The sequence below is a fragment of the Neomonachus schauinslandi genome, chromosome 10 (genome assembly GCF_002201575.2).
Source record: "Neomonachus schauinslandi chromosome 10, ASM220157v2, whole genome shotgun sequence".
Classification (NCBI taxonomy): domain Eukaryota; kingdom Metazoa; phylum Chordata; class Mammalia; order Carnivora; family Phocidae; genus Neomonachus; species Neomonachus schauinslandi.
The window spans coordinates 112088052-112106424 of record NC_058412.1 but is presented as its reverse complement, the minus strand read 5'-3'; the positions used below and the strand labels follow the sequence as shown (position 1 = coordinate 112106424).

Genomic DNA, 18373 nt, shown 5'->3' with positions numbered 1-18373 from the left:
CCCACACTCCATCATGAATCTCAGCTTCTAGGCTTTTCCATGTTCAAAGACCTGATAAGATAGGTGCTCATTTTGGGTGAGTGGCCAGTTTTGTACCACTCGAAGGGGTACGGCTCACATAACGGTCTATGTGAAAGGCATTTTCTGGCCTTGAGCAGTGCACAACCTGCGGAGCTTTATGCAATGGTTCTACTGAACCCTGAAGTCGCCAAGTATGACGACAGGAGCTCGTGTGAGGAGTTGACATGGTGGTAAAATTCTTGGTAAACAAAAATAATAGTTCCTAATTGTGGAGCAGTTACTATATGCTTCTAAATGTTCTAGGCACTTTCCCAATAATTCCGTGAGTTCAGTACTTTTATCATCATCAGTATCATTTTACAGATAAGAAAAGCAAAAAAAAAGGCAAAATCTGGTCCTGAACACACTCAAGCGTGCCCGCCAGGCTCTATAGTTCACACAGAGCTCCCTGGCGCGCTGCCCGCGCTCTTCCTCTGGCCTCTTAGAGCGCCTGCGCTTGTGTCCCCGCGACCGCCTTCCGCCTGGCCTAGCGGGCGGTCACGTGCCGGCGCGGGGGCGGGGGCCCGCGCGGGACGCCTGCGCGGCTGCGCGCCGCGGGCCGACCGATTCTACCCTGTCCGGCGGAGCCGGCTGTGGGTCCCGCGGCCATAGCCGCGTCTTCTTTCAGCTGTGCCACCAGCCGGGGCTCGGGCCCGGGCCCGGGCCCCCGGGACATGGCCCTCCGGAGTGCGCAGGGTGACGGCCCCACCTCCAGCCGCTGGGACGGTGGCGCGGAGAAGACAGGTACGGAAGCCGGCGGGGGCGCCGAGGAACGACCTTCGGGGACGGCCCGAGGGGCAGGGGCGGCTCTGCGGGGGGTAGGCAGAGGACAGCTGTCGGAAGAGCGGCCCCGGGCGCAGGCGGCGTCCGGAGGGTGGGGGGGCCGCGGGCTGGGGGGCCCCCGAGGGACCGCGCGGGGTGTGCCCAGCGCCGCGGGCTGAGGTCGGGACGGCGGGAGAGGAAAAGGGTGGTGGGCCCGGTCACGTCTGAAAGGGAAGCGATCCTGGAGTTGGGGAGTCAGCTAATGCTGAGACCAGAGGAACTCTGCTGGCGGACTCGCGTCCCCGGCGCAAAGGACTGGCGGGGGATCTGGTCCGGCTTCGTCACGTCTGGGGAGAACTGGGTCTCCCGGAGAACTGAGGCCGAGCCTCCACCCTCGGCCCGAGGCTGTCTGGCCACGTCCGCACACTCCTGGTGCCTCCTCCCTAGTTGTAAGGCCCGTTTCCCAAACTTCATCTCTCGCCGGCTTAATTTACGCGGTGTACGTGCTCCACTTCTTTCTTTCTTTCTTTTTTTTTTTTTTTTAAAGATTTTATTTATTTATTTGACAGACAGAGACACAGCGAGAGAGGGAACACAAGCAGGGGGAGTGGGAGAGGGAGAAGCAGGCTTCCCGCTGAGCAGGGAGCCTGATGTGGGGCTCGAACGCAGGACCCTGGGATCATGACCTGAGCCGAAGGCAGACGCTTAACGACTGAGCCACCCAGGCGCCCCATCCACTTCTTTCTTTTAATTGCCATAAAAATCCAGCCTTTTAAAATGTACGGTTCACTGGTTCTTAGCACATTTACAGTGTTGTGCAGTCATAGCCACTGTCTGATTCCAGAACATTTCTAATTCCAAAAGGAAACCCCCCATCACTCCCCATTACTCCCCATTCTCCAGTCTCCGCAGCTCCTGGCAACCACTAATCTACTTTTTGTCTCCATCCTGTGCCACCTAATTTAACGTTACTTAACTGTGTAGTAGAAAGCGATTCTCCCAAATTTTTATAGTTGCATACTAAGCAGTAATTTCTATGAAATCATCGTTTCGTTGTGAAGTGTTTTTGAATGTTTTACATACAATTAAAACATGGCACTTAGAATTATTAATGTTTACTCTGTACCAAGGAAAATAATCCTTTCCCCCTCAGATTAAGGTAGCTTTCCCATTTGTCCGTCCCCTGATGGGTGCTGCCCATAATAGAGCCAGCCACATATGCAACCCACATTTTTGGTGAAGCACCTGGTGTCCACATCTTGTTTCTCTGCGCTGATTTTCTGTTATCTTCCTTTCCTCCTGTTCGCTCCTCATATTACTTCTTTGGGCCCTTCGGCCTTGTAACCCTTTGCTGGTGTGTTTTTTATGACATCTGTCCTCACGGCATAGTGCCCCAAGCAGTATGGTTTTGTGACCTGTTGTAGTGTGGCTGTGCCTAGGTTGTGAGACTTTAACCCAGTTTCCTTGGTTTTGCTTCTCTGGAAGGAATTTAGAGATGAGAGTTTTTGTTCTGCTTTTAATCATATTGGAGAATTGTTGGCAAAGTTACTAATACTGGAATCCCTCCTTTGTAGACTTTATGATCAGATTGGTTTACTCTGTAGAATATTTTTCTTTATTGTTGGGGTAAAGCAGTTGTTTTGTTTTGTTTTGTTTTAAGTAGGCTCCACGGAGCCCAACAGGGGCCTCGAACTCACCACCCTGAGATCAAGACCTGAACTGATATCAAGAGTCGGATGCTTAACTGACTGAGCCACCCAGGCGCCCCAAGCAGTTTTTCTTAATACATGCTTGTCTTCATGTTTCAGGTAGTTAATGGATCTCTGCTAATTTGGATACTGTTTGTTGAAACTAATTCGGACTTCCAGAAACAGAGGTTACTTTGTTTTATTTTGGTTTTAGTAGGAACCTTACTTGAGTGTGGTAAGGTTTTCCTCTCCCACTGTCTTTATCTGGTACAGGTATGAAGTTTAAACATAAAATTTTAAGTTAATTTCCAGTGTCAGCATTAGAAGTTCAAGGGATGGGACAGGAAGTGTCTGTTTGGGGGAATCTGTCTCCCCTCTGGCTGGGTCTTCCATTGTTTTGATTTAGGCTGAGTGGACGTTAATTTTACTGTTTTCCTGAGCATCCCAAGAATAGGTCTATGATTTTTCTCTTTCTGAGATGAAACTAGTTGTTCAGCTGAGACTCTGCTAACCTTTTCTTCCTTGTTGTATAGGCCTACTGTTGTCCTTATCACTCTATAATTTGTACATCTCTGGTGCACTGGAGTTTTCTGTTTTCTCCTCCTTTTTTCCATCACAATGAGAGCCTATATATTAGGGGCAATAAATTTTTGTTGAAGCGGGGAATGGCACACATAGGCGTGCCTTCCTCATCTGCCACTACCATTCAGTCACCAGATCGTGGGGTTGATAGCGGAGCCTAAACAGACAGCAGCTAAAGTCCACATTTGAGCAGTATCCTGCTTTGGGAAGTACCAGTAGCTTTAGAAAGAGGCCACAGAGTCTACACATCTATTTAGAGTTTTGCAGTGAGCCTGTCCCTAACAGTAGTGTGGGGGAAAATAATGTCATTTACTATAGGCCACTTTTTCCAGGAACAGTGGCTAAGCTAAATTATTTCTCTTATTCTGCACATATTTGTTGAGTTCCCACAAAGTGCCAAAAATGAGAAGATAGTAGTAAATTTTGAAATGCAGGATTAAAAACAGAATAGGAGCATAGTGTTAGGAGAAATAAGTATGGGAGCTGTGGTTTGAGTTCAGAATTAGTTAAAATTCTGGCAGATTATCTGCCAAAGCATAATGGAAATCCAGCTGATTGCAAACAGTGTTATTTCCCGCAAGATACTAGCAACAGTTTTCCTTTCCCCCAGATTGCCGAATAGCTTACTTGGGAAGAGGGGTGGGGTGGATATATGTCTAAACAATTTGAGGAAATATTTCCACACTCTTAGCAAGTAGGTTAATAAGATTTCTAAATGTCAGCTTACCTCAAGCAATATTCAGTATTATCATTCTAAGTGTTCTTAATTTTTGAAAGTACAAGGACACTCTGAATTTATTTATTTATTTATTTATTTTTTAAAAATTTATTTATTTATTTGACAGAGAGCACAAGCAGGGGGAGCAGCAGAGGGAGAGGGAGAAGCAGGCTCCGCACTGAGCAGAGAGCCCGATGCGTGGCTCGATCCCAGGACCCTGGGATCATGACCTGAGCCGAAGGTAGACGCTTAACCAACTAAGCCACCTAGACACCCCAAAATTTAAAAATAAAAAAAATATATAAATAAAATATTTTGCTTTTTCTTTCTTTGCTGGAAATTAATCCAGTTCCTGCCATATTTTGTCTCAGCCTATGTTGTTATATAAAAAGTGTTTTCTTCTACATGTCTGTAGTCCCTCTCTGAACACATACAGCCTTCTCTTCCAAAGGATGGGCCTTTGATCCAAAGTTTATTTTTTTTAATTTTATTTATTTGAGAGAGAGAAAGTGGGAGAGCGTGCGCATGAGTGGGGTGAGGGGCAGAGGGAGAGGGATAAGCAGACTCCCCGTTGAGCAGGGAGCCCAACATGGGGGTCGGTCCCAGGACTCCAGGATCATGACCTGAGCCAAAGGCAGATGCTTAACTGACTGAGCCACCCAGGAGCCCCTGATCGAGTTTAAAATTCCTTCCTTGGGGCGCCTGGGTGGCTCAGTTGGTTAAGCGACTGCCTTCGGCTCAGGTCATGATCCTGGAGTCCCAGGATCGAGTCCCGCATCGGGCTCCCTGCTCGGCAGGGAGTCTGCTGCTCCCTCTGACCCTCCTCCCTCTCATGCTCTCTCTCATTCTCTCTCTCTCAAATAAATAAATAAAATCTTTAAAAAATTAAATAAATAAATAAATAAAATTCCTTCCTTGACTTCCTCTTTTTCTTTTTTTTAATATTTTATTTTTAAGTCATCTCTACACCCAGTGTGGGGCTCGAACCCACAACCCCGAGGTCAGGAATCACAGGTTCCACTGATTGAGCCAGCCAGGCGCCCCACCTTGTCTTCTTGAGTGCAGGATAAAACCAAAATTCTTATTGCCCACAGTTCCTGCATCCATCCAGGTTCTGTTTTCTCTCTTTCCCTAACACTTCAGCCTCACAGAATTTTTCTGTTTTCTGGACGCGTTATTTCTTTCATGTGACAAGGCTTTCCACACACTCTTTCCTCTGCCTGGAATGCTTCCTTCAACACAGTCTTCCATGTGCAAAGTTTGCTTTAAGAAGAATAGGGGCAGAATAGGGGCGCCTGGGTAGCGCAGTCGGTTAAGCGTCTGCCTTCAGATCAGGTCATGATCCCAGGGTCCTGGGATGGAGCCCCGCGTCAGACTCCCTGCTCAGCAGGGAGCCTGCTTCTCCCTCTCCCTCCCCCTCTGCCTCTCTCTCTCAAATAAATGAAACCTTAAAAAAAACTTTTAACTAAAAAAAGGTGGCAGAATATATTTTCATTGAAGCCTTTCTTGATTGCCCCAGAAGTAGTCATTCTTCCCTCTGGATTTTCATAATTTTTCATGATTCTGTTATATAATAATGTGTCCCTCGCTAATGTGACTCTCTCAAAGGCTGAGGTGTCATATTCATCTTTCTGTCCCCAGTGTAGTACTTACTACGAGTAGCAGCTCATTCAATGATGGATTGATAAATGAATGGATAGACTAATGAGCGGGTGGGTGGAAGGAAGGAAGGAAGGACACACTCAAGCCAAGAGCTTGAAGCATCTTGGAGCACCTGGGTGGCTCATTCAGTTAAGCAGTGGACTCTTGATTTTGGCTCAGGTCGGGCTCCACGCTCAGTGGGGAGTCTGCTTGAGATTCTCTTTCTCCCCCCGCCACCCCCCGCCCATGCACATGCTCTGAATCAATCAATCAATCAATCTTTAAGAACTTTAAGCACATTACAAACAAACGTTAGACTAGTTAGGTGCTATGCTAGCAGAGGGAATTGAGACCTGATTTTTCATGATCTCTAGGTAGAGTTACCATTTAATTTAGCATCCAAGGTGGGACATTTCTGAGAGTGCAGGTAGCAGGAGGGGTTTACTATGAGTGATTATGCCGGGACTATAGACGTAAACCAGGAATCTCTCCGACAAACTGGAACAGATGGTCACCCTACTAGGTTACCAGGGAAAAGAACAGTCTAACCAGGAGAACAGGTTTACCTGGGTGAAGAGTCCCCTGTGTTGTATTCCTGTCTGCACCTCCAGGTGCATGTGACTCCAAGCCAGTGATGCCTCTGTTTGTATGGTTTGTATGTCACAGTTGTCACAGGTAACCAGGATCATTAGGACCAACTTCCGTGGTGTTAATAATGTGCATCTTTGTCACGGAAACAATTTGTAGACTGTTGTCTCAAAATAGGGTGTTACTGAGGAAGGCTGCTTAGGGACCCTTCTAAAGCTTACCCTTCCTTCCAGTGTTACCTTCCATTTACCTGTAGGGTCTTGCGCCTTGTATATGCTACATAACTATTTCTTAAATGAGTCTGTTTACTGTTAGATGAAAGGGCCTTGTATTTCTTGGATCCAAGCCTTTCTTTTGCTCTCTGCCCCACCCCTTGCCTCTTGAAATCCCCTCTTCCTTTAGAAATTGCACTCTTCAGTAAGGCCTTCTCAAGTTAGCCTGACCTACCACGGCCTCTTTGAGCTCTTGGTGTCTGCACATCCATTTTTGGGGGGCAATTATACTACACTGTTTTGTAACATCTCTTTGGTATTGCCTTGTTTAACTTTTATTGTGTTTGCTGTTCCTAAAATTAGATATTCTGCATTGAACTGTGAAAGCATATTACCGCATTATTTTCGATAGAAAAATTACAATAGGATACACATCAACCACAGACGGTCAGCCAATTTTTTAAAAAGGAATTTAAACACAGTAAAATGCCAGTGTATAAATCACAAACTATCACATAAGGATGTAAGATGCTTAAAACATTACTTTCTGCTCACACACGATTAACATGGTGGTCAAGAAATAGTTGCTCTGTGTGCACGATCATGCCTCTCTTACCACCAGCCACACTGGAGACCCAAGTACACCCTTTGATATTCTACTTTTGAAAATATCTCTATGTAGGGGTGCCTTGCTGGCTCAGTTGATAGAGCATGCAACTCTTGATCTCTAGGTCATGAGTCCAGGCCCCACATTGGGCATGGAGCCTACTTTTAAAAAAAAAAAGAAAGAAAAAATATCTCTGTAATTCTGATATGTTACTAGCTGTATTAGCATGTAACTGGAGAATTTTTTCTCATGTGGTCTTATTTTAAAAGTATTAAATTTTGGTGACATGTATATAAACAACAGGAAAAAATTATTATATAAAGACATATATATGTTCTGTGAAGTTAGTTATTAAGAAAGAACAAGCATTCTGTTCTATTCCAAAACTTTAATAGTGTTAGATATGCCTGAATTCACTGAGTGTTTATTATAATTGTAATTCCTTGCTTGTTACTTATATGGTATATCTCCTTAGTGTTTTGCACATGATGCACTAATGACTTATCTGTAGGTCAACATTAAAAATACCTACTTGTACCTCAAACCAAATAAGGAGATTGAGCCCTGCACAGAAAATGAGCACATGCTGAATATGTGCCTGATGCCTTTTCCCCCTTTGTTTTGCAGACTTTAACGCCAAAAGGAAAAAGAAAGTGTCAGAGATACACCAGGCTCTGAACAGTGACCCCACCGATGTGGCTGCCCTTAGACGTATGGCTATCAGTGAAGGAGGGCTCCTGACTGATGAGATCAGGCAGAAAGTGTGGCCCAAGCTCCTCAATGTCAACACCAGTGACCCACCTCCTATATCAGGTAATGGTGGGGTGTGGTTGTGAGGGAAATTTGTCTAGGACGCAAGGATAGAAGAATTCCAGGTGGCGCCTGGGTGGCTCAGTTGGTTGGGCGTCTGCTTTCGGCTCAAATCGTGGTCTCGGGGTCCTAAGATCAAGCCCCGCCTCGGGCTCCCTGCTCAGTGGGGAGTCTGCCTCTCCCTCTCCCTCTGCCACTTCCCCTGCTTATGCTCTCTTGCTCTCTCTCACTCTCTCTCAAATGAATAAATAAAATCTTAAAAAAGAAAAAAGAAAGAATTCCAGAATCTTTTATTTTTATGCTCATTTTAAGCCAATAGTAGATGAGCAAATCTAAAGCATTTTAGGACATGTTTGGGCGCCCTCTGAAACTGATAAGTAGAATTTTCTTCAAAAAATGAAATGAGCTTTTATTAGATTGATAGGTAGCTTTTATTGACTAGGTAGGGGAGTTTATTATTCTAGTTTCTATATTCACTTAGAGGTGGGTTATAGGAATCTGTATTTTAACAGGCAAATGAACTCAATTTGGTGCAGATGAACTCATTTTGAGAAACACTAGGCCATGGGGAGAGAGAATACCTCTCTGGTCCTTAAGCAAAACAAAACAAAACTTTTTTATTGGGAAATACTAAGATCGTTTTGAATTCTAAAGTTCTGCAACAGTATGAAAAGCTGTTACTGTGGCACCTGGGTGGCTCGGTCGGTTGGGTGTTCGACTCTTGATTTCAGCTCGGGTCTTGATCTCGCGGTCGTGGGATTGAGCCCCGCGTGGGGCTCTGCGCTCAGTGGAGAGTCTGCTTGAGATTCTCTCTCCCTCACTCTCTGCCCCTCCTCCACACGCGTTCACTTGCGTGTTCTCTCTCTTTCTCTAAAATAAATACATAAATCTTGAAAAGAAAAGCTGTTACTTTACTAATTTGCAAGCCCCATGAAGTAAAAGCAGTTCCTTGGAATATAGTACAAAATACAAAAAAGTACTGCAGAACAATGAATCCACTTGGTCATTCATTCACTCAACAAACATCGATTGCTCTTCTATGTATGGCCAAAGTCCAGGTGCTCGAGATCCTTTCACTCGTGTGGCAGGTATTAGTTGTGCTCCTGTCGTGTGCCAGGTGCTAGAGGCAGGTCACGCGGCCTCTGCTGCTAAAAAGCCCACGGCACCGAGGTGCAGTCGAGTAGGTGGTAAGTTGCCGCTTGTTACTATCTTTGAAACCGGCTGCCTCGGAGCAGTCAGCTTTCTGTTGGAAGGAAAAGACGTCGCCACATTCACGCTCTAAACCCTGAGATGATGTTCTTCTGTCAGATTCCAGACGTCCCAGATCTCTTTACAAGATGAAGTCTGTATGTAGGGAAGTGTTACACGTGCTCCTCTGGTAGCTTCGGATTGGGGTTGGGATGGAAATGCGCACTTGTTATATTGCCTTGGCTGGGGTTGAGGGAGATGGGTGCTCGTTCCATTTACAACAGCTGGAGACTGCCTCCTTACTTTCACACTGTGTTGGACTTAGCTGAACACAGGCTCCTATTTGCAGTGTCTTAGGTTTTAAATTTCAGGGTCAAGAGAGGTTAGGTTCTTCTTTGTGTGAGTTTATCTTAATGCTCCTTCCTGAACAGCTCAGTGCTCCCGAGGCTGCAGAGATGTCCGGGTTTTCCAGTGATCTGTGCTTTCCACATTCATGATCTTATTTGATCAGCGTAGTAACGTATGGAAGGAGATAACCCCATTTTACCGATGTGCATGTTGAAATTCAGAGCAGTCCCCCAGTGACATGCAGGAGCAGCTTCCAGTAGGTCCCTGGCTTCCTGACTTCTCTGCTGCTCCTTCTGCCTCACCCTGAACACTGCGTGTCCCTCCTCTTACGGTCACAGTGACTCGAATGAAACAGCACGTTTGGAACTAAACTGGGGATTCTTCTCCAAATGTTGTGTCTTGTGTCATGTTCTCTTCAGGAGAAACCTGAGGATGTCCTCCGGGCCTCTGATGTCATACCAGAACGTTTTTGCCCCCGATCTGGCTTCCCAGACATTCCTGCAGTAACATGTTCCTTTTCCTCCCACAGGGAAGAACCTACGGCAGGGAAGCAAGGACTACCAGCAAGTGCTGCTGGACGTCAGGCGGTCTTTGCGGCGGTTCCCGCCTGGTGAGAAGCTCTCCGGGTCCCGCCACCTGGGAGTTCCCGGCCCTGCTGCTTCCAGCCCGGCCCACGGCGTGACCTCGAAGGGGCCCCTGCCTCGTCAGGGGCCCTTTGTACGCTCAGTCTGCGGAGACATTCTCTCCCCCGCTCAGTCACGTTCACACCCCCACTGCGAAAGCCTGAGCCCAGAGTAATTTCTCTTGGCCTAGAGGTGCTGAATGAAAAACCTAGAGGCTTTCCCCGCTTCATGGCCACCAGAGCGACTTCCTAGGGACCGTTCGAGCCATCGTCTGGCTTTAAAGAGCAGATAGGTTTACAAGGGGGCACTAAGAAGAAGTATTCATATCTTTATTTGATTAGATGTATACATAGGGATCTTACCTATGCCTCCTTTGGGTCCCTGGACTAGAAGGGAAGGAGGCCATTCCCTGCATGTTTTAAAGGGTCTGTTTGGAAATCGCTTCCCATTCCAGGAAGCATGAGAAGAATGACCAACTGTTGTCTCCCTGTTCACAGTGAAGGAAGCTGGGCAACAAACCTCGTGTTTATGATCCATATCTCTTCCTTTGGCAGCCTCGCCTTTGTTTAGTTCCACAAAGACAGGAGAATTGCTAAAGAGGACAAGAGCCTCTAAACCCGTTGCCTCACTCTTCTGAAACCATGCTCTGGCTTGGATTTTGCCTCTTAAATCTTGGTTGCTCCCCTGCTCGTGATTCCTGTGTAGCCGGTAGCCTGCCCCCTTGCTTTTGATAAAAACGTCTGCCCATGGCCCAGTCCCCTTTCCCTGTCCTGCCGGTTTGGATGAGAGCACGCAGGCAGGTGCCCTCGTTTCCCCCTAGGTAACCTGCTTTTCCTCTGACCCCTTTCTGCCTCTGCCGTTTATGGAATGTCGGTCTGTGAGGTTCTTTGTGTGGGCTGCACTTTCCATGTGGTTTCATATTCTGCTTACATCCGTGTTCTTTTGAGCTCAGCTAACCTCTCTTACTCTGAAAATTCAAACAGAGTTTAGTCTTGTTCTCTCACCACTTTGATTACTTTCCCTAACCATAGTAGTTACTTCATTTTCTTTTTATTGGGTCTTTTAGAATAAGCCTTTTTGAGAAGGGGTTTCCAGATATATCTTGGATCAAGATATATTCCTGTGATACTTCGTTTGGTTTAGAGGAGAACATGCAACTCTTAAATTTTTTATTTTTACATAATTTCTCATACCTATAGAAAAAGTTGCAAAAATAGGACAGATAATTCCCCAGATGCCTTTTACGCAGATTTCCTATATTATATGTTAATGTTTTACTATATTTGCTTTAGTATTCTTTGTTCTAGTATTCTCTCTCCTACACACACACATATGCTTTTTTTTCTGAATTATTTAAGAATCAATACAGACGTGGTGTCCCTTTATCCCTAAATATTTCAGGGTGTGGTTCCGAAAACCAAGGCTCTTATGTAATCACACGGCACTCAGTAAATCAGCAGCACACTGAAAACTAGTGCTGCTAGTGTGGAGATTTTATTCAGGTCTCACCCTTCAACGGCAGTAACATCCTTTAAAGGAAAAAAGCAATACGAAAGCAAAGCAGCTCCCATTCAGTCATCCTACCTCATCAGCCTCCTTGACCCTGGAGTAGTTCCTTTGTGTTTTATGACTCCATTATTTTTATAAAATTCCCCTCGGTGTGGGTTGCCGAGCATGTAGGTGCTCCCCGGCAGTGACCCCGGGGCACGTCCCGGCCACTGCAGGAGAGGCGCGGGGGGTCCGGCCGTGTCAGCTGTGGCCACTGGGCTGAGAAGGGGTTGGCGGGCTCCCCCCGCCGTAAGGCTGCTGCTCCGAGTAGTGTCAGTGGTGTGGGGATTTTAATACGTGTTGCCAAACTGTTCATAACTCATTCTTTTTATTAAACACTTGGCAAATCTTTTGCTGACTGTCTTTGCCCCTCCTCGTTAGCAGTCTCCTCAGTGTGTTCAGGGGCATCTCCCCTCGTCTTCCCTCCCCAGGCATGCCGGAGAAACAGAGAGAGGGGCTCCAGGAAGAGCTGATCGACATCATCCTCCTCATCTTGGAGCGCAACCCTCAGCTGCACTACTACCAGGGCTACCACGACATCGTGGTCACGTTTCTGCTGGTGGTAGGCGAGAAGCTGACGCCGTCGCTGGTAGAAAAATTGTCTACCCACCACCTCAGGTACCAGCGCAGAGGAATACAAGCGGATGTGGGATCGCTCCTCAAGCCCCCCTGGGCACCACTCCTTGTCCCGTTTGCTAGTCTGTTTCCAGTGGTGGGAACCCTGTTCTACCCCCTTGGCCCTGATCTGAGCATTTGGTCTGACCGAGCTCATTGAATTGTCTCCGTCCAGGGATTTCATGGATCCAACGATGGACAACACCAAGCATATATTAAACTATCTGATGCCCATCATTGACCAGGTGAATCCAGAGCTCCATGACTTCATGCAGAGGTATGTACGCGTCTCCATTTATGTACACACTTGCACACGCGCACCCACAACCCTTTGACTTTCTCCTGGCCCTGGTCTCTTCCTCACAAGTCCAGCTCAGTCTCACCACCATCGTATGTTGATTGGCGTTAAGTTCTTCCAGGTTGTCCTTTCTGTTCGCCAGCAAGCTGGATAATTCAGTTCTGTACGGCCTGGGAGCACTTTCTTGGGTACTGTGCTCTTGTGGGATACGAGAGATGTACAGCGCATGCCCTTGAGGAGGTTACATCTGGTGGGGAGGGCTGGGGAGGTGAGTATGCCGAGGTGGACTTTGAGGTTATTGCTTCAAGAAAAGGCCATACTACTGTAGGATCCTGAGTCGAGAAGGACAAGGCCATCCGTGGGTTGTTTTATTCTCCAGGTTCCAAGGAGAAGAAATATTTCTTTGCAAATCTTACATAATTTTTTTTCTCTTCTGTGTAATTGGAAATGAGTCCTTGGCCAACGCCTCACCCCCCCCCTTTTTTTTAATGTCTATGTCTTAAGATGTTTCGATCGTCTCACGTCAACTGAACAATTAATACAGTTGTGTCTTTAAGCCTGAGAATATGCGCCTGTGTCTGCCAAAAGTGCGTATGACTTTTTCAGAAAGAAAACCATGGTATTGTTCTGTGAAAATAGCTACTTCTTCTTCCTGTTACTGACATCGGTTAGCCGTTAGGACGGCAGCCGGCGAGATAGGGCAACCAGGACCCCATCGTAGTATTAGTGTCATGATGGTGGGTATGTTTTAAGGACTTTGTATTCGGTGAGAAGATGCTGAATTCCTAGGGGGCTGAATTTTCCAGAGAGTGTATTTCCCAAATTCTTCCTTCTTATAAGCACCGAGGACAAAGATGTCCCATGGAGCGGAGAGGGACAGCCCGTCAGGGAACCTAACGTCTGGATTTTCTTGCTCCTAGTGCCGAGGTGGGAACCATCTTTGCCCTCAGCTGGCTCATCACCTGGTTTGGGCATGTCCTGTCTGACTTCAGGCACGTCGTGCGGTTATACGACTTCTTCCTGGCCTGCCACCCGCTGATGCCCATTTACTTTGCAGCCGTGGTAGGTACAGACCACGAGCCAGCAGCTAGGTTCCCCATCACCCATTCCAGCTCGATCGTTTTCCCTCAAGGGAGACCTGGTGATTATGGAAAGATGGGAAAGAGCATTTCCCAGACTGGTGCCCCTGGTCGCCGCTCTGTGCAGTGTGAATGGGAGTGTTACCGGGAAAGAAAAGGCTCTGTGTAAAAATAGGATTGGGAAGTGCTTGGTTAAACTAAGTTAAAGAGATCTGTTTCCTGCATGATTCTTCTGAACCTTTAAAATGCTCATGTGCATAACGAGTTGTCCGTGTTCCTCTTGACATCCCCCGGAACTAGTACAGACTGCCAGCTCCAGGCTGGGGAGGGACAGGGTGCGGTATGACGACAGGGGGGACACTGGCAGGGCTTGATGGGGTTCCTGTTCCGTGGAGGTGCCTTCACTGCTCTTGAAAGGGGAGCAAGATGGTTCTTTCTACTGCTTTGAACCATTTTTTTCTGTGTGGGAGCTCCAGGAGTCTCCCTGCAAGCCCTTTCCTTTTCTTCCTCCTAAAAGAACCTCCTTCATTTCGTTGGTCTGCCTTCCGCATCCTGGGGTGGAAGTCTGCCTGTAGCAGGAAGGGCAGCCCCCTGGGAAAAGCATACATACGTTATTCCTTCCTAGATTGATACAAGAGTCTGCTGTCTGTTAGCAATTTAAATTCATCTCTAAGGAGGGGCGCCTGGGTGGCTCAGTTGGTTGGGCCACTGCCTTCGGCTCAGGTCATGATCCTGGAGTCCCGGGATCAGTCCCGCATCGGGCTCCCTGCTCAGCAAGGAGCCTGCTTCTCCCTCTAACCCTCCCCCCTCTCATGTACTCTCTCTCTCTCATTCTCACTCTCTCAAATAAATAAATAAATCTTTGAGAAAAAAAAAAAATTCATCTCTAAGGAGAATGAAGGGCGGCGAAGGCCCTGCTTGTCCCGGAGTCTGATGCAAGGCCTTGCTCCCCCACAGATCGTGTTGTATCGAGAGCAGGAAGTCCTGGATTGTGACTGTGACATGGCCTCGGTCCACCACCTGTTGTCCCAGATCCCTCAGGACCTGCCCTATGAGACCCTGATCAGCAGAGCCGGAGACCTGTTTGTTCAGTTTCCCCCATCTGAACTTGCTCGGGAGGCATCTGCCCAACAGCAGGCCGAGAAGTGAGTGAGGTGGAGGCTCTGGTTGAGCTGGGGGTGTCTGTGGGTGAGCAGAAGTGGTGGAAGATTGTGTCTGCCGGCACCGGGCTGGGGGATGTTTCCAGAGATCTAAGCTCAGGCCAGCGGAATCCCTACTGTGGTCTTCACGGGTCTTTATGTAGAAGAGCCTTGTAAGCAGTGGATGGCTGTGCCCTCAGCCTCTGTGGTAATCCCGTTTTTCTGTCTCTTCTTTCATAGCATTTCCTTCTTCTGTCTCCTCCCCCCCCCGCCCCGCAGGACGGCCGCCTCTACTTTCAAAGACTTTGAGCTGGCGTCAGCCCAGCAGAGACCTGACGCGGTGCTGCGACAGCGGTTCCGGGGACTCCTGCGACCTGAGGAGCGAACGAAAGACGTCCTGACCAAACCAAGGACCAACCGCTTCGTGAAGCTGGCGGTGATGGGGCTGACGGTGGCACTTGGAGCGGCCGCCCTGGCTGTGGTGAAAAGTGCCCTGGAGTGGGCCCCCAAGTTCCAGCTGCAGCTGTTCCCCTAAATGCCGGGGAGGGCGCTGCCTCCTCCATGATATTGAGGTCTCACCCTTCCATGGAAGGATTGGGAGGGGGTGGAATTTCCTTTATTAAAAGGGTTTCTGTCAAGGGTTTTCTATTCCTGCCAGCCCCCGCCCTGCCTGCCCGTGGTTCGCCTTCACTTCAGAGCCCACTGGCACCTGAGAGCTGCGCTCGGAGGCCGAGCCGGGCCGCGGGCCTCCTCTCCCTCCCCGCCGCCGTCCCCCCGCGCTCCCCGCTGCTGCCTCTCGCGCCAGGGGTTTCTTGAGCTGCCCACGGCCCTGGGAACCCTCCGAGCCTGGTTACCGGGGACCTTCTTAGCTGCCCCGTAGCGAGTAAGCTGGGCCACCACGGGCCCTCCTCGCGGCGCCTCCTGTTCCGTCTGCTGCCACTGGCCCGAGGAGGAAGGAGCTGCTGCCGTGGGAGTTAGACCTTGGAACCGAGGCGAGGGACAGAGGCTGCTAGCCAGGCGCAAGATCGGACCCTCTCGAGAGCAGCTCCGTTAGCTGGTCAGAAATCAGACAGACGTGAACTAGGTTACTAGGTAAATCCTATTTTCAGCCTAGAAATCACTTGGGCGTTTCCAGTCAAACAGGAAGGAGTGTGAGGTTGTAGGGCCCAGATGTAAACTGGTTTTGCCTGCCTTCTTTCTTTTTCCTCCCTGTTCTCTCCCACAAGCCACATGATGTTGCTTTTAAAGGACACTTTTATTACTCTTTTTAGAATTACATATACCCAACATATAAAGTACCCTCACTCTAAAAATGATAGTTCCTTCACGGGAAGAACAGTCCTCATCAGCAAGGTGAGCTTCTAAGACCCTGAAGTTTCCTTTCTCCTCGATTGTTGAATGTCTCACTTGAGCTAGAGCTGCTGTGTGTTTACAGCCCCACACTTCCAGAGCACCCACGGGCCCGCTCTCCTGCCTTCCTCTTCTCCTCAGACCACTCTTCTCCTCCCAAGTAGGCACCCACTCACTCCTACCTTGGCTTCGTTGGGGGGATTCAGTTTATCTCCTCAGCTGTTGGTCTCTCCCTCCTGGTTGGAAATGTCACTGGAGACTTGTCATCAACCAGAAGGGACACACCAGCCTGAAGAGTATGGGAGAAGCTGAGAACAGCCAGCTCCCGCCCCAAGCTTCTGGAGGACTCTCCAGGCCTTCGGGGACAAGACGGATCATTCAGTCCTTCTGGACTTCTTTTCCTGTAAGCGAAACCAAGTTTGTTTGAGATTAACTCTGGCTTGAAAAAAAAGTGCCTTTTGCTGCTTTAAAGAATTGAAGTGTAGAGTATGAAGCAGCCATGTACTTTCATTTTCCTGTCTCTCGGGCACTGTTCTCTTGGCAGTTGTTTTCTTAAAGTGAACGTGCCAGAAGTCCTGTCCCTTAGCATACCAAGACCGCAGAGTGGGGGGCACTTAGTACGCCAGGCGGCCGGCAGGCCTAGGGCAGTGAGGGGTGTCTACGCCGAGTCACGTGAAGTGACACTAAGCACTTTAAAAACAAAAGGTTCAAGTGATGGGTCATTCTCTGTAGCAGGAGTCCCACTTGGGGTAAGTGTAATGGGGATGGATTAATCTAGACAGTGATGGAGGCATGAAGACAAAGGAAATTCTTCCAGGACCCAGTCCCAGGCTTCTCCCCTGGCAAGCTTGTCCCTTACCGCCTTTACAGATGCACAGCTCCCCGCCGCAGCGCTAGGGCCTGTCTGTAAATAGTGAAGGACGTGATGGGCAAGAGAGACGGAGGGGCACAGGATCAGGGTCCCAGGGCCACAGGCTTTGGAGCCCAGAAAGCAAGTGGACAGGCTTCTATTGTAGCCTGAGGAGGGGGTTCATTTGGTTTGTAGCTTTGCGGACATCGGGATTCTCCCTGCCAACGAGAAGAAAGCATTATCCTTTTACCTTCAGGTGGTTTACTATTCTGTAAAGAATATATGTAAATATTTTGTACAGAACCCTGTATAAAATAAACAGCCATATGTGGTTACTAATCAGCCTCCTGACATTCCGTCCTTGAGCTCCCCCACGTCCCACTCCTGGCCCGGGACTGTGCTGGAGTCTAGGGACTCTTGGTTGGCCTGGACCTACGTGGAGAGCTTGGGGAACACCTGCAGTCGTGTTTCTACTTCACCTGCAAGAGGTATGACCTACCCACTCCACGTGCTGCCCGGGGGCACTGGCCCCAGTTAAGCAGCGCAAGTGACGTGGGACATTCGTCGGGGGGGATCTTGCCTGTTTTCCACATACTTCTGGGGATGCCTTAGGCTCTAAAGGTGGACATTTGGTTTGGGAACCTAATCAGAGTCTGATGTGAACGCAACTTTATCTCCACATGTAATTTCCATCCCCAGAGGAGCTGTTGAGAGCGGTTCTTGCCAAGCTCTTCCCACACCTCTTAACACTGCCAGCCATTGGGTAGTGGGAGCCCAGAGCGGTGCCTTGAGCATGGGGCCATCTTGGAGGCAAGAATCCGTGTTGTCTGGGACATGTTTTGATGCTTCCCTGGCCCAGAGTGGGGGTGTGAGGGCGCCCAAGCCGGACAGGCATCACTCAGCTCTTGGACCGTGTCCCGCCACCCTAGGCCAGCCCCCCCCCCCCCCCCCGCCCCCCCCCCCCCCCCCGCCCCCCCCCCCCCCCCCCCCCCCCCCCGTGCTGCTGCCCCCTGGCCTGACACTCATGGAGTCCACAGGGCTGGCCAGAACACCGCCCTGCCTCCGGGAGCTCACACACCAGAGAGTGGCACTGAACAAGCAGGTTGTTCTGAGTGGCAAATTTGGTGGTCGTTTTGTTGAGTTGATGGTTGACTATGGAGAAGAGTTTTGGTAATTAGAACGCTGAAGGAAGTACATGTGTGATATGATAAATACTTGAGTTTTGTCCCCAGTTGCCCTAACAGCCTGGGAATTTCCTGATGGGAGTGTCTTTCGTTGTTCACAATGATTCCCTTTTGATTCCAGGTGAGTTGATGCTAATGAGGTGACAAGGTAGGGCCACTGGAAAGTTCCGGGAATGGGCAGGTCAGCAGAAAGAGCAAGTGATTGGAGGGTGGGACTTCCAGCCCCTCCCACTGACCCCCGGGGAGGGGAGGGGATCCTGGGGAGCCATCCCTACACAACACAAACTCTGGATTCAGAGATCTCACAAAGCTTCTGGGTGAACACCTCAAGGTGCTGGGAGGGTGATGCTCCCAGAGAAGGCTTGGGGGCACCGCACCTCCCTCCCCCACGCCTTGCCCTATGCATCTCTTCCATTTTACTGTTCGCAGAGTTGTATCCTTTATAATCCGTAAACGTGAGTAAAGTTGTTCTGAGTTCTGTGA

The 18373-nt window shown here is 48.8% G+C and overlaps 1 protein-coding gene across 2 annotated transcripts; it reads left to right on the top strand.

Moving 5' to 3' along the window:
• Window positions 1-576: 576 nt before the first annotated feature.
• Window positions 577-17041, top strand: TBC1D20 (TBC1 domain family member 20). Of its 2 annotated transcripts, none has more exons than XM_021688945.1 (8): window positions 577-804; window positions 7486-7671; window positions 9734-9814; window positions 11807-11993; window positions 12166-12267; window positions 13209-13350; window positions 14325-14512; window positions 14786-17041. In XM_021688945.1, exons 1-8 carry the CDS (start codon window positions 735-737, stop codon window positions 15039-15041), a joined length of 1212 nt encoding a protein of 403 aa, XP_021544620.1. In that variant the 5' UTR covers window positions 577-734; the 3' UTR covers window positions 15042-17041. The 2 variants fall into 2 exon arrangements, with proteins under 2 accessions (XP_021544620.1, XP_021544621.1); XM_021688946.1 differs by lacking the exon at window positions 577-804 and adding an exon at window positions 2530-2630.
• Window positions 17042-18373: the final 1332 nt, after the last annotated feature.